The 24,770-nt window shown below is 37.6% G+C and overlaps 3 protein-coding genes across 5 annotated transcripts in view; 2 read left to right on the forward strand and 1 right to left on the reverse strand.

Moving 5' to 3' along the window:
- Positions 1-2,462: 2,462 nt before the first annotated feature.
- LOC143305418 (uncharacterized) lies at positions 2,463-5,235 on the forward strand. 2 transcript variants are annotated; one of them, XM_076688946.1, is made up of 4 exons: positions 2,463-2,707; positions 3,988-4,254; positions 4,335-4,511; positions 4,738-5,235. In XM_076688946.1, exons 1-4 carry the CDS (start codon positions 2,589-2,591, stop codon positions 5,021-5,023), a joined length of 849 nt encoding a protein of 282 aa, XP_076545061.1. In that variant the 5' UTR covers positions 2,463-2,588; the 3' UTR covers positions 5,024-5,235. The 2 variants fall into 2 exon arrangements, with proteins under 2 accessions (XP_076545061.1, XP_076545062.1); XM_076688947.1 differs by lacking the exon at positions 2,463-2,707 and adding an exon at positions 3,778-3,884.
- A 1,062-nt stretch (positions 5,236-6,297) lies between these two features.
- Sce (E3 ubiquitin-protein ligase Sce) lies at positions 6,298-8,385 on the reverse strand. The gene is made up of 4 exons (XM_076688945.1): positions 8,106-8,385; positions 7,164-7,599; positions 6,784-7,086; positions 6,298-6,698 (listed from the first exon to the last, which is right to left on the reverse strand). Exons 1-4 carry the CDS (start codon positions 8,346-8,348, stop codon positions 6,481-6,483), a joined length of 1,200 nt encoding a protein of 399 aa, XP_076545060.1. The 5' UTR covers positions 8,349-8,385; the 3' UTR covers positions 6,298-6,480.
- A 7,109-nt stretch (positions 8,386-15,494) lies between these two features.
- Positions 15,495-24,770, forward strand: part of mwh (multiple wing hairs) — a 44,393-nt gene continuing 35,117 nt past the window's right edge. Inside the window, exon 1 of one of the 2 annotated variants that reach the window (XM_034338159.2) lies at positions 15,495-17,904. In XM_034338159.2, the coding sequence (XP_034194050.2) occupies positions 17,702-17,904 (203 nt within the window). In that variant the 5' untranslated portion in view covers positions 15,495-17,701. Of the gene's footprint in view, positions 17,905-23,851; positions 24,083-24,770 lie in introns of those variants that run through there. The other variant, XM_034338160.2, reaches the window with a different exon arrangement.

Consider the following 24,770-nt stretch of genomic DNA (forward strand, 5'->3'; position numbering starts at 1 on the left):
TTCTTGTCAACCCTACCATTTTCAACCCTTTCGTTTTATCCCTAATTAAGATTGGTAAATACGGATCTCTAACCACGTTTGAAGATACATCATTCCCCTACGAGGATTCAACAACCTACGTACACGACAAAAGTCACGCTTTTCTCTGACATAACCTGCGACTTATAATCGCGACTTATAATCCCTCGAGGAATTAATTACAGCGTTTAACCCTAGGACGGCGGACCACGTAGAGAGACCCGATTTTAATTTAATTTCCTTTGTCATATTATTTTCATTTTCTAAACTTTACACTGTTTTTTTAAAAATTATTCTTCCAATATATGAAAAATTAAAAATTTCGTTTAAAAATGATACATTTAAATATTTTTGTATATGATTTTGTAAGATTGACCCAGGCTTCGTCGTTCAAGGATTAAATGGACTACTTATTTCTAATTTAATGAAGATCGAATTGATTTAATAAGTTTTGATGTAGATGAAGTAAGGAAAGATGATATGATAATTTTCTTCCTGGACATTCGAGCTAGAGTGATACAACGGTACACAATACCGATTCTAACTTACGAAAGGACAACCGAGAGTTTCCCACACTCCGTGTTCGCTTCAAGCTATGCACTCGGTTGTGCATATCCGTGTGCCTGTAATCGAGTCAAGAATGCCGTTCGACTTCTGAAACATAAAAAAAGAAGTTTGTAAACCTTAATCTAAAATCACCCAATCGAAACACATGAATGGTTTGAATTTTATGTTCAATACTGCCTCGTTTTCCCGAACAATCACCATAGAAGCAGCGACCCGATAAGGTGTCTTCGTTAACGCGTCTTCACCGAAACATTCTGGGATGAGTCACGATTCTCCGAAGCACTTCTTGTTGATACAAGTCATTTCCAGAGCAACGTATCTTTTGAACCTGAAACTTGGAAAGATGTTAGTACATATTCCACAATTCATGGTAAAAAAATAAAAAAGAAACAAATCAACTGAAGCCGATGAAATATTCGCCTAGCGATTCCTTGAAGGAAGTTTAATTAAAGTCCAAGAGGGGTGTCTAAGAAGCTCGGATATTTTACAGAGTTTTTCAGTGAAAGAATCGAAGCCAATCGCAAACTCAATCAGCGCGTAACAAAAATATAAAGGCAAGAAATGTTATAGCGATCAAAGGACCTCCCTGGATGCTCCTCCGCTTCTCTGAGTCTTACAAATCAAAAGAAAACCTACCGATCGCTTTCCAGTACTCCGTCAGCTTTTATTATACCCTCGTATATTTCCTACCTAACCACGATACGTGTATCGGAGTGGTAATTAAAACCTACTGACATTACACGGCGATATCTTTTATGCAAACACGCCCCTTATGTGTACCATCCTATTTTCTTCTCTGCCGTAACACGCTCACGGACCGAGAGAATGAGAGAAACGCACCAGTTCAAACTGAAGATCTCTATCACGAACCAATGATTAAAAGAATAGTAATCGCGGTGGAATAAAAGTTGAAGAATCTCCGGGTGGAAATAAAAAGGTAAGGGTCGTGCAGACCCTTTGAACCTTTGAAATATTTAACATTTCTCGATGCAACGGGCAATAAATAATTTTGTACCCGCGTCAAGAGCAATGGGTTCCTTTCGTTTTCTCCAGGCACGTGCATAAGATATGCATCACACCCCGGCGACGGCGACGGCTACGCGGTTTTGCTCCCTTTTCTCGCGCCGTGCACGAATTCGAGCCAGCCTTCGCTCTTTTCGATCGTAAATAAGCACGCTTCTATTCCCCTTTTTATCGACCATACCACTCGGACCTTCTCTCCGTTCCTGTTCACCGTTTGTTCTCCTCTCGGTGGCTAACTTTTTTCCTATCCTATCCTTTCCATTCCGACCAACCTTCTTGAGATACATCATAAAAACCGAACAACATATTTCACGATCCTTGTATCTTTTTGCCTCCGTAACCTTCTCTCGACACGTGCTTCCATTCGGACGATTATAGGAAATAAATCATTATTAATATTCCGATTCCATCGTTTCTATCATTAATTTATTACGTTCGTTGCGAGGCGAGAAAAAAAGCTTTCCTACGGTCGAAGAACGCTTCCTCGTTTCCAGTCATAATTTCTTCGATAACCATTTTATTGCGCATACCTGAGCGGAATTAAATTCCTTTAATATCCTTCCTCGTAATTCCGAACGATCCAACGAAACGGGAGTGTTGCGGTTAATCGTGGTCAGCAATACGTTCGTTGTGACACGGAAGAAGGGAAGAAAAAAAAAACAACGTATCCCCTTATCGACTTTGGCTCCATTAAAACGATTACACCGTACTGTGCACCACCTACCAATCTAATTCCGTTAAAACGCTTCTACCACCGGTATTCCCGAGATTAATCCCCCGATCGTGACTACCAGCTTCGATTTCCCGGTGACCGTCGGAAATCTTGTCCGAACGGAACCTAACCAACGCGATAAATCAACGATCGTACGATGAAAACGTGTCCGCAAACAAGGAAATATCAACGTTTCGAAATTTTTCATTTATCATGATTTAATAAAACGATCAATTTGCTGAAAGATGAAATTCGATGGTTGAAGAATATGTTGAAGAAATCCGAATTAAAGTCTTCGACAGGAATGCCCGAACGACGCGGAAAGAGTTCTAATACCACATCGGATAACCTACACGTATCGCCGTCGTTCATAGCGAAATTTCAAAAGTGAGTAGATAATAAATTACAGGAAAATTAATAGGTTCTTAGGAAATAATTTAACTGAAAATGAATGATTATATAGAAGTCGTGGAGATTGTATAAAAAAGATGATCTTCGTATACCTCTAAAATTTCAATTACGCATGACGAAGTTTATTTATCGGAATTTATTAGGCTCGATTTGTCAGCGAAATAGGAAATTCAAAAGCTTCACGTAACTGGTTGCCATCGCTCGACAACATCCGCGAACCGTAATTCGCTTGGATGAATAATTCATGCAATTCGATGCGATTGTCATCGACAGCTGATACAATACGAAACTTTTATCAACTTCTTTGCACGTCCAATCCATACACGTTCTATCCTTCTCTCCCTCGTCTATTGTAATCTCTCGCAAATTGCCTGTCACGATGAATTAACCGTCGGTGTACACGTTTTTCCGTGGATATAACGGAAATAAATGTTTCGTAACGGTACCTACGTTAATCGTGTACGCGATCAAACGGTAGCGTTCAATTAGACAGAGTCGTTCTAACTGGGATGCGTTCAGACTAGGGATATGCGGGTACCCGATATTACGGGCTCGAGCAGGCATCCGATACACGCGTACAGTCGGGTAGCCCGACTATTTCGGGTCAGGTCGGATAAAGTCGGGCAGATTCGGACGAGCTCTCGCGGGCCGCGGCCCAACTCTCGTGTACTTGTTAATACTTGCAATAAGCATGTGCAAAATCTGTTTTATGTGGAATTCTGTATGTTCATTTTATACAAAATAGATTTTGAACATCCTTATTACAAACATTAACAAGTACTTACATGAAAGTTGTGTCGCAGGCCGCGGCCCGCGAGAGCTCGTCCGAATCAGCCCGACTGTACCCGACGGAACCCGAAATAGTCGGGCTACCCGACTGCGCACGCATGTATCGGACGCCCGCCCGATGTTTTCCGAACAGACCCGACTAGTCGGGCCGCACATCCCTAATTAGACTCAAAAATTAAAATCATTTACGATTCTTTAAAATTTCGGCAAGCTTGAAGGTGCAATATTCCAAGTAATCACAGGGTCGTTTACTTATTGAGGGAAGAAGTAAAAGGCGCTTCGTAGATTGTACCTTTCAAGTTAAGTGTTTCGAGCTCTCAATTAGGTAGTCGTGTAAAAATGTAAGAGGACTATTTAGAGCACGGTAAGAACGGTATTTAATGAATGTAATGAGGAACAAACGAGTCCGCAGGGGGGATAATACCCGGTCGGACAGCTTCCCTAATATACGATTATTATTATCGAAGGATCTCCCCAGGAAGGCAGAAGGCTCGCATCTCGAAAAGCTCGTTCGACATGGAAAGTAAGGAAACCGGTCCGAAGAAAGTTCCGAAAGATAGGAAGCTAACTTCGAACCTGCCGAAAGATGCTGCCGTACACTTCGGAAGCTTTTACGGAATCGAAGGGAATGGAAATAAATCGCAACCCAGTAAAATGCAGAGCTTCGAGGAATCCTCCGTTCCATCTTACAGAACGACACCGAGATTAGAGTTCACCAGACAGATGGTTCAGAAGTAAATGAACGAAAGCTTGAAAATTAAACGCGAATTAACCGGAACGTATTTAAAAAAAAAATAACGTTTCGATATCGCAGACTGGAACGAACAGCTGGCACGAAGGACTACGCTCGGCAAGTGTCAGCTTTATTGGAAGAGACGGTCGAACCGGCGCATTTCAAGCTGCATTCTCTACCGGTGGAGAATTCAATTCCCGACGGGAGATACAATCCCACGGGATACCCGCTGTGGTACAAGGATCCTTATAAGATGTCGTTAGTAATTCTCCAGTTATAGTTGCGTCATTCGATCTATTCTCGTCGACGGGATTGCTCTCGTATTACCAGAAAATCGGATAGACCGTTAGCGTTCTAATGGCTTTCTTCTCCATTAAGAACAAAATAACGGGGACACCGAAGCCGGGAGCTTGATAACAGGATAACGAGATTAAAAAAGGAATTCCTCTCGACCGTTCTAATGGAACGATGCGTTTTTTTTTAGGTTCAACTCGGACGAGATTTACAAACTTCTTAGGGAGAAGTACGATAACGATGAGAAGAAAGCGAAAGACGTCTTCGAAGAGGAAATTGTCGAGGAGGATTTCAACGAGGATATAAGTAACGACGAGCAAGCTGAAGGCGATGAAAACTTGCAAGATGTGAACGATTTAACGAACGAGGAAAAGTTGGCGTTAAATATGTTATCTCATGAATGCTCGTCTGTTAACGAGCCAAAGGAAAGCGAGAAAGATATTACTGATAAAAGAGATATACGAAATTATGAATAGCTTGATAAGAAATATTTCAAGTGAAACTGTGTTTTCTAGAATGCCTGGTATACGTGAGAAATACAAATTGAAGATACATGAATTTCCTGTACATTAACGAACCACATGATGTAACGTCCCGTAACAATGTTGATCCTTATTAGTTCTCGTTTTTAGACAGGAATACGGTAATTAGTAGCGCGTTATTAATGACCCGACCATTATCAGCAATTCTATACGTACAGAGATTCACTTAATTAGTAACCCTGGTTATTATTTTTTTTAATATTCCCTATAATCATAGCTTGCTAAATCATTGTAAATTTAATTTTTCTTCTGAATTAATTAATTACTAAAATGAGGGCTTGCGAAAGGACGAAGAAATCTAGTGATGAATTACCGGAAATTCTGTATCCCCGTCTATATGCTGTCCTTTTGAACGGTAAAACACGTTCGCAACATAAAAAGAACGTAATACGAGGGAGATCTGAAGAAAAAACATTTTGTGGTCAATATTAAAACGGTAGGGATTTCGTGTGGGGTAACGAACCAATGGAAGATCCAATGTAGTTTCCCGTTTACTGAAAGAGGGTGGCATTATCCATGGTGGAGTGTTCGCATTGTTTTCGGTTCAGTGGAAATGCAAGAGGGCGCAGGATGGGGTTGGGTGGGCTCTTATCGATTATTCCGTCTACTACGCCAAAGACGCTTTTCGTGTATCTTTAATATGATCGTAAATTAGATTTCTCTATCAAAGAGCACTTTGAGGAAATAACAGAAGGAGCGAAACTGATGAATCGTGTCGGACGGATGAACGGAAACAGGCTAGGAGATTATTGAAATTCTTTGAACCGGTAATTCAAACAGCCTTGTATCTTACAGAGTACAGTATATACATTGGTTTATTTGTTCGTGAAACTATACAGAATGGTCCACAGCGAATCGTAGCTTATTTAGATAAGTTAAATCAACCATTGAAGCCATCCATTCAAAGAAGTGTATACAACTTGGACGCACCGGCTAAACACATACACCTGTCAAAAAAGAAAAAAAAAAAGGGGGGGAGTCCGAAAAATACTACACACAAGTCACTTGTTCATCGACCCATTCGGTAATGCAATCTGGTGAATGGCAGTTTAACGAGACTCTGGAGAATGAAACGCTGTACGAAGCTTGAATTGAAAAATCTATCCGTTTCTATGAAAGTTTCCTGCGAGGAAACACAGGAGCAGTAACCAGTCCCAAGTAGATAAAAATTGCACCACTGTTTGCGATTACGAGAAACACGATCCTCGTACTTCCTTCAACATCGAACTAAACGCGCCTCAGAGTACGGTATTATTATCCTATCAACGTTTCTCTTGATACAATAATACGTCTTCCTGTTCTGTACGTGGCGTAGTACAAATGCTTTTTTTTTTTGTTCCTGGAGCATAATACGACTAGCTCCCGTCCGACTGATATTTTCGAGGCCTTCCCTAGGTCTTCTTCCAGGAGTAATACATTTCCAGGGGTCGATTGACGCGCCAGAATTTGTCGTTCACCTGTCTCAACGTCTGTGACCCACTCAACACCACCAATTGACCAGGAGATGGTGCTATGTAAATACAAAAGTTCAGTAACCTATCAGATTCTGATAATTCTGTGTCCAGATCCAACGTCAACCTCATGGCCAAGTATTTACTCAAATGATCCACTGTGAACAGGAACGCAACAATCATTATTCTCAGATTTCTCCACGGTATCGGAGTTCTAGAAAATATTCAGCCCCATAATTTTACCTGTCGCATTCGCGGTCGTTTTGATGTATCGAATACTGTTTTCCTTCAACGCTTTGATCAGCGAATTATCGCCAGCCATCTCCGTGGGATGCGGTTTAAAAACAAGTTCGATTTCGTTTAACATCAACGGCTCGCTGGGACCTTCACCCTCTGTATCCACCATCGAATCACCTCCACCAGTTTCAGCTTCTGCACTGGAGGAATCGTTCTCTGAATTCTGCAAACTTTTTTGCCGTTTAGGTGGTTTGGGGATTTGATTCGCTGGATTTGGCGACGGTGTGGTAGAGTTTCTAGACGTCGTCCCTAAAGTATAAAAATTATCAATTTCATTTACACCAGGATCTGTCTGTTCAATTATTCCTTTGCTTAAACAATATTACCCGAAACAGCTGGACTACTGGCTGCTTGAGAGACGCTATTGGAACTTTGAGAATTACCACCACTGCTATTGTTTAAAGGCCCTGTTGTGCTCTGAGAAGAGTCGCTTTGGTTAGCCGTGTTCCCAGGGTTTGGCGTGGCTGGTGCACTGGCATTTTGTGAATTATTATAGGAAGCTGCATTGCTAGCGTTCTCTGATTCATTCACATTTTTCCTAGAGCGTTGAGGACGGTTCTGACTTTGCAATTTAATCCCCTCTGTAATAGAATTCACCAGTGCAGCTTGCGAATGCGACTTGTTCAACTTAGCCAATACCCTTTCCTGGTGGGCTTCGTATTCGTCCCTACTGGGATAAATCTTGGAGATCAATAGGTCAAAATTTGGATCTGGCCTTAACGATCTCTTGGACACTAACTTTTTCCTGCAAGTTGGACATTCCTACAAAGAAAATGATCAGTTAAAGTCTTGCCTGTTCTTTCAGAATGTTTCTAACCTCTATCAGTACTTGACACTCGTCAACTGCAATTGCAAACCATTACAATCTGCATAATTAGCACAAGCTCTTCCCTGATAACTCCTAATATCCATACAAGAAATGGAAAAATACAACGACGTAATATGGAAGCGATTTGCGACGCGTTTTAAAAAACGCGCTAAAGTCGCAGTATCTGACAGAAACGAGTACAAAATACAGTTCCATTCTATCGAGTATATTTAATACCCTAGTTTACGATTGGGAAGATTGTTATTCCAATTCAAGGATAAAAAACAAATTCGAATAGCGTAATATATACAAACAGAAGGAAAAAACAAACAGTGACATCGACGGTAAGTCGCAATATTTATTTGCAGCGTAAGGAGGAGTTCTAAGAAACACTTTGCAACACAGGCACGTTCAAAACTTCGTAGCTTTGTGCCGCATCGATTCCAACACAATTACGTACCTTGTTACCGCTCCTAAGTGCCGTAATGATACAATCGGAACAGAAACGATGAAGACACTCCTTCGTGGTCATAGTCTTTTTAAGCATGTCCAAGCAAATTGGGCACATTAGCTCACTGTGCAAACTCCGCGGACTGACCGCGATCTCGGTATTGTCCGTGATCGCATCCTGAGGCGTCCGATGGAGCTCGTAAAGCGATAATTCCCAAGTTTTGTTCAGGCCGACTTGCTCCGCGGAAGCCATCTTGACCACACACAAGCCGTCAGCTGAAAAGTGTGTATGTACACACAGCACGCATAGGACACATTTCAAGTCTTCCCGTGGGCGAGAACGTTAGTTCTAAACGAAAATGCGGTCGGTAAAGAAGTTTCAAGTTTCACGTCAGAAATCAATAAAACTTATTCAATTTGAAGAAAATATGAAAATCAAAATGAACTTACAACAAATTGTACAAAAGTGCATCAATTAAAATAAGCAAAGATTCTGCTTGGAAATTGATTAGTGTTCAAAAGTTAGGTAATGTAGGAATCTATAAATGGCGGGCATCTTCGAAGGTGTTTAATAAGGAAACAGTATATCTTAATCATTCTGACGTGAACGATTGAGACACCTCCATCGTCGTTTAATCAACACGAATAAACGACGCGTCGATGATCAACGATGTTGAATGAAAATAACCGCACGATTGCAGGAAATGAAACAAGAGAAAAGAAAATATATAGAGAAGGCGGGAATCAGCATAAGCGTAGGCAAAATATGCTTCTTCCGTATCAATAATATAACGGTATATAATAGGATGTAAGATGGGCGTAGGCTCGGCTTTTGCCGCGTAGATACATCTTTCCAAGGAACGAGTTCAGGTACATACATTCGTGCACCCGATCTAACATGGCAAACTAGATCGACGGGACCTGAACCTTTTTTTCAGTGACCTTAACTGTAGATAACCGTAATTGCATCTGTCGGTACTTATCGGGAAAACGTGTTTTATCACCTCGCTCTAACGATACCTCTTCTAGCATCTTCAATCATGACCGGAAGAGTTATCCATCTCTCGATGTTCATTACTATTGCTCGACTTTAATGATCCACATTCGAATTTGAAAAAAGGACGACCAGCTGGATCGTATGCTCGACAGCGATCTATAAATTGTATTCGAAGGTTACGGCGAGTGTTAGAATTTTTTATTTGATAACAAACAATATTTGGGAATCCGAACCTATAATTAAGAATGGCAACAAATTAAATGGTCAGTATTTAAATCAACTTTCGGTCAGTATTTTATTACCAAAATGGTTTCCATGACCTCTAGGATTTAAATATGTACTGACCATTTATATTTAAATACTAACAGTTTAGTATAAATACTGGCCCTTCATATTTAAATACTGACAGAAAGGGATTAAAATACTGACCAGTAAAATACAAGCCATTAAGAATCACGTTTTTCGGTACTCATGTTTCTTTCTCTCAGTAACCATTTGACCGATCAAGTTGAAATTTTGCGTGGTTTTAATACTAAAGATCACACGCTTTTTTGAAATTCAGCCTACACCCAATTTGGCACCATCTTTAGATTGAAGGTAAGAATACAAAAAAGGCATTGATAGGATTGTATAATTTTTTCTATTCGGTATTTCAACATTCCCTTTGGTTAAAATACATATCTAGTATGATACTAGATGCTATAAAAATTTGAAGTAGATAATTGTAGCAGATTCTGAAAAAAAGGGCCCTTAATCCTCGTTCAGTCAATATTGGTTCGTTTTGGATGTATACAAGGAGTCATTGTCGACTGAATTATTTAAAAAAAAAACTCTCTAAAATACCTGAGATACCTAAGTGAAAATACCTGAAGCATCCAAAGTACCTAAAAATACCTAAGACACGTGTGCAAATATGCGCTGCCACCTCGAAGGTCAGACCTTCAATTAAAGCCTTATATTTTATCAATTGATGATTCCTCCTCTTCAATTCAAAGCTTCCACTCTTTCTATCTCGCCTATCAACAACCTGGAGCCTTGAGATTTCGGAGCAGCAACATACTTTCGTAATCATTAGGTATCGCGTTCGAATCGCGTTACCGTTGCCGTTGAAAAATTCCAGTAAACGTATACTCACGAATTTATGGGTCACAGTCGACGAATGATACTGAGCGACGGCTCGTTCCACTTAACGACCATCCTGCACCGTCCACTTTTTAACTCTTTAATTCGCTGTCTTTGCCGAAGGACGACGCGTTAACCGTTCTCTCTTCCTCGCCTTTTCCCTGTCATTCCCTCAAAATGAAGAATCTAGGTTGAATGAGATAAAAAAAAAAAAAAAAAAAAAAAAATGATAGAAACATCGTGTTTCTTTCCTTCCTGTATAAGACAACGATCCTAACCGAATTAGAAAAAAAAATGATTACGTCTGATTTTATATCGCCTGTGGCTAGCGAAGCGCGGCGTGGAAGAGTGGCGCAAGAAACAAACCGATATTAGAAAACTACGTAAAAACTGTTAGATTGCCACATTGACATGCTTTCTAGCAGACAATCTTTCTCTCAGGAAGCTTCTTACGTAATACACTCTGAACCGTCTATATGTACTCCTGTTGTACTAGCTACATAAATGCACACAGCTATCTCGATGCCAAACCACGGTCACACGAGTATTACAGGTATTATATGTACGTCTTGTGTGTCGTTTTTGCGCATCTGCCTTTTCTCATGGAATCGTATCTTCGCTTTATGTAAGACCGAACGTTATAATAATAAAACACCGCGAGTATCGAAGTAACGTCTACCACGTTGTACACACCCGTACCCCTGTAATCTTCGTACAATATCTTTTTACCTTTAACCGATCGGTACGCTTCCGTCGAAAAAAGAAGCGGGTAATCATCGAATTCCTATTCGCGATATTCGCATCGTCTAATCATTCGGAGAATGTTCGCAGGGTAGTGTAACGCGTTACGAACATTATGATCCGAGCGAAACGTTTAATCGATCGTTTCGAATCGATCGATTCGATTAAACAGCATCGATCTCTCAACGGCGCAAAACAGCCGTCCGACCGGCGATAAATTCAAAATTTTCATCATTTTCTATTATGACTTTTTTAATTTTTCAAGTTCCCAAACGCTTAATGATCCTTAATTAAGTTGTTGATTATCTATATAAAAAATGTTTATATAGGATAATATGTATCTACACAGACGTCTGTTATTTCTATTGTCTTTAAGAATACCATTTTGCGGTTAATGTTATTCCTTCTCGTAAACGATTATATTAATGGTTATTTACTTTGTGTGTCACAAGTGTTATACAGGAAGGTACGTACTTCAATGTTGTGGTTCAAAGATTAAAAGGATTTGATAACTTTTCAGAGTAGGTTCAGAGTAGTATTTTGGTCTTTCATGTTTTAGTAATAGGAATTGGTACGGATTGGTCAAACTTTTACTATTATCTTGCAATTTAGGTTCAATTCTTTAGTTGCTGTAAAAATCAAGTGCTACTTTTTGCAAATTTCTTAATGATTTAATTTTGAATTTCACAGAAATTCTCGGACACTCCGTTTGCTAACATCGCTTGTCAATCGACTATTCGTGTCCATTAATGGACTCTACATATAATGAAAATGTTCGCGTAAAATTCGTTATGGTACCACCATTTGGTATTTATCTTGTACATTGCTGACAAAAATTAGCAGTTTATTGAAAATGACTAATTGCTAAATTTCCAGCTTCTATAACTTTGCTAAAACAGTCATATACTTTCAATTAATCTAATTAACTTATTGTATAGCAGTTAGTTAATTTATCTAGTCCAGTATAATTATCATTGTATTATTATTAACATATTATTATTTTATTATTGTTCTGATATTAATTTATAAGATATAAAGGCTGTGTTTCCGAATGGCCCCACCAAAATTGAGAACTCAGGTTCGATATATAACCTAAATTGACTACAAGAAACTGATTAAAGTTGGTTTCAGAGCTGGATGTCTTACCGTTTTCCAGATATCGTGGTAAGGTTAGGTTAGATTAGGTTAGGTTCTGTGTATGCACAGTATCGAATAGTATATGTTCAGTATCGAATAGCGCATGCGCAGTATTGAATAGCGCATACGTAGTCCCAAAATTGTACAAAAATTTCTTACCACGATATCTCAAAAATGGTAAGACATCCAGCTCTGAAACCAATTTCAATCGGTTTCTGGTATTCAATTTAGGTTATATACCGAATCTGAGTTCTCAATTTTGATATGGCCATTCGAAAACTTATCCGATATACATAATCTAGTTTCAATTTTAAATATTTCAAATTTCAATATCGTAGAAATGTCTCAACTATTAATAGGAAGCCACTCTCAATAACCAATAACCAATAACCACTCTCTAATTTTTACACTTTTAAGCTGAAAAATAGGTTTTCACGGTCAGGCGGCTATTTTAACACACTGTGCGATCTCGCAAAAGAAAGAACGATGATAATTCAACGAATTAACAGGGACGATGATATTTAACTACTAGGAAGTGATAGTCTAATCGCACCGCGAATAAAATGCTCCACTGATTTTCCTCTCTCAACACACCATTTGTTCCTCTATCTACACTCTAATAATTATCATTTCTTTCCTTACTTCCTTGTTCCCGACATTGCGCAAGCATCCGGAAGCAGCGGTGTTTCTTACCGCTTGATACATGGTTACAAGGATCCGTTCAGCCCAGGTCAAGCATGAATCTGACCCAGTGGAATTGCCGTGGTCAGAGATCCGTCTTAACCCACGGGATTAACCGGCAGCCACGTTTAACACTTGCTAAGGAAACGATACAAACCGACGCGATCGGAGATGTTCCTTTGCTCCTGAAAGGTCACTGCCTCGCGTGAAAGGATTGAGAAGCTTTCATTCACGATGCTATTACGCAAAGGTTACTACCAGATAAAACGACGAACGGAGATTTTGCATGTTACCCGCTCATTTTCTCCTATCCTGCGTTTACCACGAAAGCATTGCGAAGGAAAAGTAAAAATACGATAGAAAACAACTAAGTAAAACGTTACAGCGTTTTTAATTCTTGAACGGTGAAGAGAAACCTACGGACGTTGATAAATTATTAATTCGGTGTAAATAATGTGTATCATCGACTTTATTATTTTCCGTGTAGAATAAAGTTATTAGCAGGATAAGTAATGTGTTCAGCAACGTAATCGAGAGGATGATGAATGGTTGCGGTTATTAAAAAACTGGAAAGTTGATAGGAATTATATTACAGAGGAAAAATCAAATCTCTGAAGACTGTAATAATCGTTCTAGCAGAATCCAGCTCAGCGTTACCAGCGTTTCCATGTTTCCGGTAGTGCACAAGAAGCCGGAAGCGGACACGGTTTCTTTTCGCTGAGTGATACACGGCTGCTATCATTTATCCGTTGCGCCGTCATTTGTATTTTGGCCGCGAAAAATTCGTGAAATTACGCGGACGAAAGAGCAGAGGAAGGAGGGTTCGATTCGTCGACGTTGGAATTGAAACTTGCCGACTGTGGAACGCGATTTTTCAGTCCGAAACCTGTTGGCTCCGCCACAAGATTTACACTGACTATTAGTACTCGTTTATGTCTTGGGTCAAACATGAAACGTGACCCAGCATCGGTTTGTAATAATGTGCCTATGGTTCTACGATTTGACCAATTACGCGCCATAAAATAGACGGTCCCTGTGAATTACAGACTTTTTAAGATTTATTAAGAAAAAAAGAAAAAAACTCCATTATAACGTGACTGGATTAACAAAAAATATTCGATGATGAACGATGAAAGATGAAGTTATTAAAATGCAGAACGGTTAGGAAGAAAAACCTTTTACGGATTAAACGGTACATTAGTGGCCATTCATGTTTGATAATACGATCAGGCAAATGTGATTGATGAATCGACGAGAAGAACGCGGTTCCTCGGGCAAACGATGTAACGCGACCATAAATCGTTTAGCGAAAAGAATGTTTTCCTTCGAGTTTTCCTGCTCTGTTGATTAAAGGGGTCTTGCGCTAGTTACAGTACAGACCCATTTTCATACGTGAAAACCGTACCTCAGCCAATTCACGCTTCTACTCGATTATATTTCGTTACGAAATTTTTGCAACGCGTTACTCGATCGGATCAGAAAATCTAATTTAACCTCTCGCGGATTAAAACGATCCGAAATGAAAGGACGTAACCGACGGACGATGCAAATTACGTTCGAAGGAAGTATCTATTTTACAAGGGGTCTTATTAATGCTGGAACGAGGCTTTGCGAAGAAGAAGGCTTGCCTGGAATTTCACCTTTTACCTCGATGAGCGAAGTAATTCAAACCCAGCTTGTAAATCAAGAAAGCCATAACAATTTCCTTCGGGCAACAAAATTTTTTCAAACACCCCTCTGAATCACTTCTCTATCCATGTTGTATATGGAACGACTAATTATCTAATTCCTCGTCAAACTCTACTATGTTTCTCAAAGAAAATTATTAACTTTTTTGTAACAGTCTTAAACGTCAAACTAAATGAAACTGTTAAGTATAAAAAGGAAGCGTTAAGTGTCCGTTCTGTTCTTTGTAATAGATCATTCCTTAAACGGCAGACGACCATGGAGAAAGCCTGAATTTACAGTGGGTGATCAAATTATTAGAGCCACTCGCATAAATTGATGATTTTACATAAAAATGATTAATTTTTAAATGAAAATCGAGTTAAACAGAGTTTTTGTTACTTTTTTTATGATATATTGATGCTTGTAAAATTATGATACAGAGTTGAAAAAAGTGAAAGTTCTTGATTGGCCTGGAAATTCTCTGGACCTCAACCCCATCGAAAATTTGTAGAAATATTTATTATTAGCAATAAATGTCAATTGATTGAACGTTTGATAGAAGTATGGGCTAGAAATAAAGCAATCAAAATGAATTGCTTAAAATGGATCGAAAGTATGCCGAAAAGAATTGAGGATTTGATCATTTTTATAAGTATTTTTTTGTATATTAATAGCGGAGAATTATTGATTAAAAGTTACACGATGTGAAAACCTTAAAATTGTGGCTCTATTTCTACACAAACACGAAAAAACCCATTTTTTATACCACGGCTCTAATAATTTAATCAGCCAGTGTAATATCGTAAGTTTGACTCTCGATTGCAATCGACATTATTCACAGTCTACTGGTATCATAGTTGAAACTGAGAAATCTTAATAGCCACGAAATAGACAGACCTTTCCGATAGACGTAACCTCGGAACGTTTATCTTTAGCTATCTTGATTTATCGACGATCTATTCGAAGATAGACTCGTTTCTCATCAGAAGATCAAGACGGCCGGAGAAGTTGACCCAGTGAGAATTCATCCCTCTGTTTACCTGTTATTTGGTGCGACCTATTTGGCGATTGATGCGACGTAGGTCGTGGCTTGACCCACAGTCTGAGAATGATGTTGGACGTCGTGTCGGAGCGAACCGCGAGGCGAGATGTAGAGGAGTCTCGCTGGAGAGAGGCGATACTCACACGTGCACCTGGGGGCATTCACGAGTTGCCAGTCGGCTGTTGAAACCCGCCCGGTGAATGCCTCTCGAGGCTCTTCTATAAGGATTTTTCACCGACCTTTCGATGCACCCGAGGGGGTTCTCTACGCACGTCGAGTAATTTTAATAGAAACTTATAAGAGCGAAATTTCGATCCACCTTCAACGCGGCTAACGTATCGCATCGATCGCTGGCGCGTGACAGAGGATCTACACACGAAGAAGAAAGTGAAAATGTGATTCTGTGATGGTGAACGGAGAAATTACAACTATACCGGATCATTGACTTTTCGATGGATTTCATTAGTTACATTTAAGTGGTGTTCAAGAGAAATCGAGCGTAATTGAGACGATTACACCGATCAGCGAAGACTCGATGCAAAACCGTTTACAGTGATTCGAAACCGCAGTCTTAGTTGCGATCAGTGTTGATAAATACCGAGAGAGTGAATTTTCGAATTTATGATTGTTGTTCCTTGGAGATCGTAACGCGAGGCGAGGATTTCTCAAAGATACGAGATCATTACGGTTTACGGTAATTTAAGTGAAAACACGGCAAAGCGTGTTACGAATAACAGTTCCACGAAAGAAAGGCGCAAGAAATCATTGGCCATAAACGGAAGAAAAATACTTCTCCGAGTAGCAGAGCAATGTGATAACGGTTCCAACGATTTTTCACATAATGTCAGTGGATCACTAGGTTTTCCAGCCGCATCGTCTGGTTCAGTTTTTGCAAAAGTTCGCGCACGCAATTGTTCCAGACTCGGCCTTCGACGAGCGGTTAATTAACATCGTGCCAGCTTTTTACGCGGATCCGCATCGATTCGCGTGATTGTTATCGCGACAAATTGCGAAGGTAACTGTGAAACGACAAATCAATCTGACGTTTGGTATGCCGAAGCCGCGTTTCGAATTCATGCAGGGCACCCGTTACTTCGACTGCAAGGAAGTTTTTGCGCGATGAAAGGTGTAATCGGTGCTGAAGATGAATAGCCGAAGGCATACGCGACAGAACACGCAGAAACGTTTCGAGGTAGCTCGTTCTTTTCCATACGAGTGCGCGAACAGTCCCCCGTGAAAATCCTCGGTATACCGACGACACTGACGTTAATGATGTTAACGACAACGTACAACGAAGAAGGACGCGACACGCTGATAACATCGCACAAAACATAACAGGAACAAGTGTAACATTATCAGTAACGAGACTTTAATTGCCTACCCACGCGAGGTAATACGATTTAATTAAAAGGAAGGTTAATTTGGGATACGATCGTGGAAAATGCGGTTCTCAATTCATTATCGAGAAGAAACGATCCTCTCGAAAGCGTGTACTAGCATCGACGTAAAACGAGGCAGCGCGTATAGAAGCACCGAGGATAATTTATGAATCTACATATCGGGATATCTTAATAAACTCGGGTCGCAAAGAGGCGCTTCAATCCTCTCGCCAGCCGAGGAAGCGCAACTATTTAATAAATAGTTACGTTCGAGGGGTGGTCGGCCAGGCCCCGTAATTACGCAAGTATGAACACAATCGCAGAGGCAAAGACAATGCCGGAGATAGCTGCGATATCGGTGAGACATCGCTGAAGAAAAATTTCTCATTGTCCGAGGAATGTGGGCGTATCGAGCGAGATATCTTGGGGATACGAAGAAGGATTTTGCTTGGAGAAGAGAGAAGTACACAAAAGCGGTTTATAGCACGCGCTATTAATTTATGTATCAATTATTCAGGTTAATCGCGCGGGAGAACAAGCAACCGATGAAAATTTAATTGCGATTAACTAATCGTATTCAGACTGTTGTAAAAGCATTACAAATGTAACGTACAAATGTATTTCTAGCGGGGATTAACAGAGCATTTAGCGTTGTTAATTGTGACTGAATAATAGAAGAGCTTGGAAACTTGCTAATGTAATGATTCAGCAATTGAAATTTGGTGAGTTTAATTATATCAAGAACAGAATAAAAAAACTAATCGTGTTTCTACGAAAAGTGTTAATTGAGAGTTGTGCAAATTGGAAGATTTATATCTGCATTATCTACCGTGAGAAAAATGGGGAATGCGCGATCGCAGCCTTGCCGACGCGGTAAACCTCCTTATCTGCTCTACCTTATCCATAAAACATGGAACATCCTGGCTGACCAACGGAAGGAACAGGATCGATCTGACGATACCGACCAAGAAACTGACTTATCATCGAGATGCAGTGGATGCAACGGATGCGATTATCGACAGGACAGTCTTATCTTCGACAGGTAATACAGTTTGCTACAATATCATTTTAAATTGATTTGCAAATTAATCAAGTCGTTAAAAAATTTAAGGGATGTACCTGGAATCATAAAAGTCAATTATTATTGTTATCAATTAAAGTCCTTAAAAAATTTTAGGGATGCACCTGAAAAAATCAATTATTGTTATTTTCAATTATTGATACAGAAAAATGCATATTTATGTAAGTATTTACATATAAAAAAAAAATTTATATATTATACACATATAAACATGAAAATACCTTAATACTTTAAATAAATCTAAAATAAAAAAAGACAATTCGATTAAAATGATATAATGTGTAATGAAAATTCTGAAACATACAAAATAAAGTAAAGGTACAAACATAACAATATAACAAAACAATATTGATATACATAGAAACATAAACATTAAAAAAAAAAAAAAGAATAAAAACCTGAAGTACAAATCAATAATAAATCAATAATCAATCAATAATTAAAATTAATAATAATCACAGGGATCGATATTACAGATCCCCAAAATTAACGAAGTTTCCTCTATCCCGACAGTTATAAAACCCATCCCCAATACGTACAATAAAAAAAAATCAAACCCTTGCAGCTGGTTAAAGCGCATTAGGGTTTATGAAAACACGAACACGTGAAAAATTCTTTAATATCCCCCAAGAATGATATTGCAAATAAATATTGCCAGCAATTTTATAGATTAGGTACTTATTGTTAAACAGCTATAAGAAAATTTATAATAAAAAGAAATTAAAAAGAAATACGAATTATAATATTAATATAATATTTTAATACTTATAAAAAATATTAAATTCATAATAAACAAATTTTCTTTACGACTCCAAATAATAATATAATAAATAAACTGTATATAATTTGATGAGTTACAGAACAGTAATATAATATGATCTGGCAATAATATTAAACAATATCTAGTGAGCATAGTGATCAGAAAATGTTACAAGCAAAATATTAAAAGAATAAAAATTTAAGAATGACTTTCCATAAAAAGAAGGAAAACCATCCTTTGATGATGTCCCACGACGTCCAACGATGATCCTCTTCTTTCTTCGGCTACTCAATGAATCAGCTCAAAGATTCCATAAAAATTAGAAATGTATTAAAATTGGGTGTCACACACAATGACCAACTATTAAAAGAATAGCTGTCCAAAGTATGTAACAAAAAAAGGAACTTTTGAGCAGATTTGATTGAAGCAGCCCTTTTTCGTCCGAGCCTAGAGCCACGGGCGAGCTTACATACTAGGTATAGACCAAAATTTAATCGAAATCAATTACTTTTTAGTTAATTGATTTCGATTGTACTATCCCAGGTGCAGACTTTTCACCGGACCTATGAGCCTACCCGAAAGAGAAATGTGATTGGTCTGCTTCCCTGGCCTTACCTACTTACATCTAAACCACACATACAAGAAGTAAGCTACCTGCCTGCCTATCCCTATATTTAAAAAAGGCAAAACTCATTCATTCCAACACACACACTCCACGATTCTCACACATACAACCCGGGTGCAAGGGCCTACTCTAGGGAGAACGTCCCGGGACGCCTCCGTCACCCGAGCTTGTACATACATCATTCATACTTTAAGTACGTACCATTTGCTGAAATCGACTGACACCGTAGCGCACATTGCGTCATTATTAATATAACATTGATATATTATTATAATATATAATCAGCATTATATGTAAAAGTTATTACAGTATCATCATTATGAAACTTTAATTGGAACATAAAATCTTTTATGCTATTATGTTAACTTTGAGCCATTCTTTCTTGTTCATAAAATTAAGTACAGTTATAAATAATACTTCATCAATTTAAAAAAGCTATGATATTCAAATTGTATAAATTCTTCATATCATATTGCAAAATATTATTATTACTTATACGTATGAAAAATTTTCAAACAAATATATAGTCAGTGTAATATATTACACTGTATTCTCTTTCATGTAAGGCAATACATATGATTGTATGATATTTACACAGCATGCAATATGATAAATATTTGTTAAATGTGTAACATATTTATTCTGTATGTATTTAGATAAATTATTTAAGTTAAATGATAAAACCGACGTACATTCCACTAATTCAAATGCACACACACACAAGTGAAACGTACGTCGTGCACGATACGCTAATACGATTGTCAGTCGCTGAAATATTCCTTAATTCTAAAACCGCACCCACCACCCTTACTCATACAACTCACGCCTGGGTTCGTCAATGAGTTCAGGTTAATAAGTAATGAGTACGGACAAAGAAATAACACACCTACCGTGGGAAGCTGAAAATCCTAAGCTAAAATCATACATTAGTACACAGATAATAGAGCTAACGGGCTAATAAATATTATCATTTTGAAAGCAAATTATCATGTAAAAAATCATCTACAAATCTATTTAAAATAAAATACTCTAATCTTTAAAAATACTTCTATTTGTTCATAAATATTGATATTATTAATTATACTAATGAAATAAATTATTATGCAAAGAATCTTTGAATTAAAATTATATTATTTTAAACTTAAAAAATTGCATTCAATTATAGTAAGATATATTTAAAAAATGACTCTACTTCAAGAAAAAGGTTGTAATTGCTGAAAATGTAATTTATTAATTAATATACATCCTCAGTTGATTCCATATCGAAGTAAATTATTTAAATTACAGCAAATGTATGTTTGAAATTGTTACTTCGACATCGGAATCTGACTGTCGCGAAATGTCTTCTTGCCTATGAAACTAAACATTTGAAATGACAATATAACTAAATATTACCATATTCGTTGATATTAAACTAATATACTGAATGTTTATTCGCATTGTTCATATTGGGGCGTGATATTTATTTTTTATTTACTTTTTTTTGTATACTTTGAAGGAGACATATGTTAAAAGTATAATATATACTGCATAGATTGTAAAAATTGAAGCTTCTATTAATTATAATAAAAGGTTTAAAAGTCTTATTTTATTTGTGAAATCGGAGGGTCATCCGATTTCTACTCTACATATTATCAAGAAAGAGACAAGAAGACCCTACCCTGAGCTAAGAAATACAATGTAAAAATGCAAAATCTACAAAAATTTTATGACAACGAGTATACATCCACTCGTTAATCACTATGCCCACTTCAGATAAAAATGAAACTTTCAATTCTTTGACTCACCGACCCGGTGAGCATTCATCGAGGGGTGGTTGAATGGGAGTGGTACTCTGCTGATGATCTCCTCAGTAGGGGGGTGATTGAAATCCAGACATCAGTCGACCGTCCTATAATTAATAAAACAAGAACACTATATTGCTGCAATATTAAATCAGCCATGATAAGTTAATTTAATTATTTAAGAAAAAAACTTACATTTATTTTGGTGAAGCTCCATATTATAGTTGCACACTCTGCTTTTGGAATCTTCCTTTTCAATTCTGTAAATGAATAGAACATATTTCTTAATAACATAAGCTAGAAAAAAAGACGCTTTTTAAAAAAAATGTTTAAAGATATTTTATTAATTATTTAGCATTAATTTCATTTAAATGCTTATTATATTATCAATCGTGCTAATAATTCTATAAAACCCCATTATGAGCTGTGATTACGCAATAAAAATCGTAATTCTATGTTAATTTCACGGTACAGAAAATTCAGTAATGTCCAAAACACTACTTTAAATCGAAAGAAGAGGAAGTTAGACTTACAATAATGTATTCGAACCAAAAAGTAGTACACCAGATTCGTTTCGTCTTCTCTTAACATTTCTTTTATATTTTCAAACGTAAAATCACTTTTATTTGACACAAGAACAAAAATTTAAACCAAAAATGACGAGTGACGCTACCGGAATGATCGCTTCAGCTACTCTGAACAAGATTGAGATGAAAGCTCGAACGTGATTGGTTGAAAATATTGAATAACTTTGAAACCCTTTCGAACCACGTGATTGGCTCGATTGGGAGCAACCGTTAAAACGTTGAAAGATAGACGCCATATTGAAAAAAGTCAAAGTTGCTTTTTTCACTTTAATACAATAAATTATGGCAAAGAAAGTAATAAAACATAAAAAATCTCATTAATGTTTAAGAAATTATCGATAAAAACATCAAATAAAGGTAACATTACTCCAGTTTGATTTCGAATTTACAAAAGAGTAAAAAATTTCGATCGTGATTGGCTGAAATTATTACGTAAAGATGACGTTTCAGTCGCCATTATACATAGCAACCGTTAAAATATTCCAAGAATATAAACATAAATATATTAAATCATTTTTCGTAATGCAATTCAAAACATATATTACGAAAGGAAAACCACTAAAATTGTTTGAAATATAATAATATTTATGAAATTATCAACGTAAATGTGGTTAGTTAGTATTTCACGAGTATGAAATTTCGATATATGTATGTATCTTTTTACGACGATGCAATTGTATAATCTATACTTTAGCTGCATTATTGAACACGAGCAAAGAATACTCACTATATGTATTGAGAAAAAGCCGACTTCTGACGATAAAGATCTGCTTGGAAACGGGCGAAATATGATACCCCAATATTTTGATGTCTCTGACCTCACAGTAGTAGAGTGACGAACATCTGCATGATTCTGGAAGCTGTATCCATTGCAGAAAAAGAATCATACATACATAAAACAGTTGATTGCATATAACTAATAATTAATTAGACAATTAACGTACCATTCCAAAAATTGAGAAAATTTTGCACTCTTCGGCCATGATCTTTTTTCCATCTACAAAGCATGCTATTTGTTAGACATTATTATACTTCTCAATTTTAAATACATTTAGTACCTTTAGATCTAATTTTTGAAAGTATCAGAACAGGATTGCTTCATTAGGAATATCGAACGAATCATTGAACATGATCGAAACGATGTTAAACGTGGTACCGTACAAAATCCCATGGTACCTGACATAATGCATGTACAAATTTGGCTTTTTTCGCCCATAGTGTATTAAAATACTCAGCCGTTTTAAAAAACTTATCAATAAAAATACAACTATTATTACCTTTCGATACTTATGAATTGTCACTTCCAAAAATCCGTTGTTCTTTCACCTTCCAATGGCGCGACCAAGTAGCAGCGAAGCACTTTGTTGCAGTACATATTCGAAATAATGTCCAGAGCTTTGACGGAGAAACGCGACAACAAAATAAACTATACCAGATGTGTATCGATATTACCACGATCGGTACATTCGATGATACAACAGCGCCACGTGTTTTGATTAACTTTGCAACTTTTCCCGCCAAATTATCGGATCCTCGGCAGGAAGTGACATCTGGTGGTCGCACATAGTACTAAAGAGTGTTTCGAGCGAAAGTGGAATAAAAGATTCGTTTTTTCTTTCGCTTTTATTGTTTCCTAACTACTGTTTTGTTATCCAAAAATGAAGAATATCGTAAGTTAAAGCATTTAATTCAAGATATAACATTAATTCCAACAAATTCATTTATCTTTGTCAATTACAATATTGTCCAAAATCTTGTACGACATTGCACGTTTTACCTTAACAAATGATTAACTTATCTCTTAAATAACTGTTCGTAGAAGGAGAGAGAGGATGTAAAATTGATTAAAAACATTAATGATCTCGATTTAATGGAAAACGAACTCCCGTTGATGATTTCTATCCCCGTGACAATATTCATGCCGCGTAATAACCGTTGCAGTGATCTCACGTCACTTGCGAGGATTAGAGATTCTGAAAGCTAGTTCTACCACTCGATGTCCGTCTAGTGCTTATTCTACATGCATACGGTAAGAAAACGACAGAATATCGACTATGTACTCTTCACGTTTATCCATTCTGCCCCTCTACGTGACGCATCACAGGATAAACGGAGACCTGGCTTACATTACGAGCAGGTGGAGGCGCCGCGCCGGTGTCAGTAAACCTCCGGTCGTCCCAAAGAACGGATCGCGTCAACGGATGCCTCTTCTCTCGCGGAGCCTTGGTGCACGAAAATCGTGGCAGTTCTGTTCAGTTTCAACGATGAACGTCAATTTATCATCGCACGTGTTAGTTCGTGAATGAATAGAATTTCATGTGCTCTTGAAAACATGTGCTGGAACAGTTGAACCTGGAACACGTGTAACTCTGAAATAATTCAGGTAATCCCCTTGCATTTTTTAAACAATTAGACAGTCTGCAATTAAACCCTAAATTTTTAAAAATCCATTTTTGATTTCACTCTTTTTATTTTGAGGGTAAAATTAACACTGAAAGTAAACTTATTATTACATAGGAAAACAGGTACAAATTAGGGCTCTTTATTATTGAATATCCTCTGCAAGATAAGAACCTGGTCTAGTTTGAACTTGAATTCATCTCTTTGAAGAAATGTTAGTCGGATTTCCCAGAATCTTCCTAATGCATTTTCAACCATGGAAAAAGTTTTAATGAAAAGGGCAATTTCATTCACTCCTCAGTGCACCATAAAAAGGTAGACAGAAACGGTAGTAATCAGTATACGCAGATTTGCACACGTACGCACGCGTGTAAATGCTTGTAAATTAACATAAGACATTGTTACAGCAATCATAGAATATCACGATTTTTAAAAAATATACAATGATTCGACACGTTTTCTCGCGTATGATCGCATCGGGTTTATTATTCCCGGCTTGTTACATAGACGACCATGGTGCACGATGTCGTAGAGTTCCATTGTTCTTTGAATGAAAACCTTTGTATCGTGGAACGTGTTCGAAAAACAAGCCGTGGAATCGGGACTATTATTCTTCCACGATCTGTCCGTGATGAATAACGATTATGAAATATTCCGTGGGACAAAGAAAC

Source organism: Osmia lignaria, chromosome 7 (assembly GCF_051020975.1).
Source record: "Osmia lignaria lignaria isolate PbOS001 chromosome 7, iyOsmLign1, whole genome shotgun sequence".
Classification (NCBI taxonomy): Eukaryota; Metazoa; Arthropoda; class Insecta; order Hymenoptera; family Megachilidae; genus Osmia; species Osmia lignaria.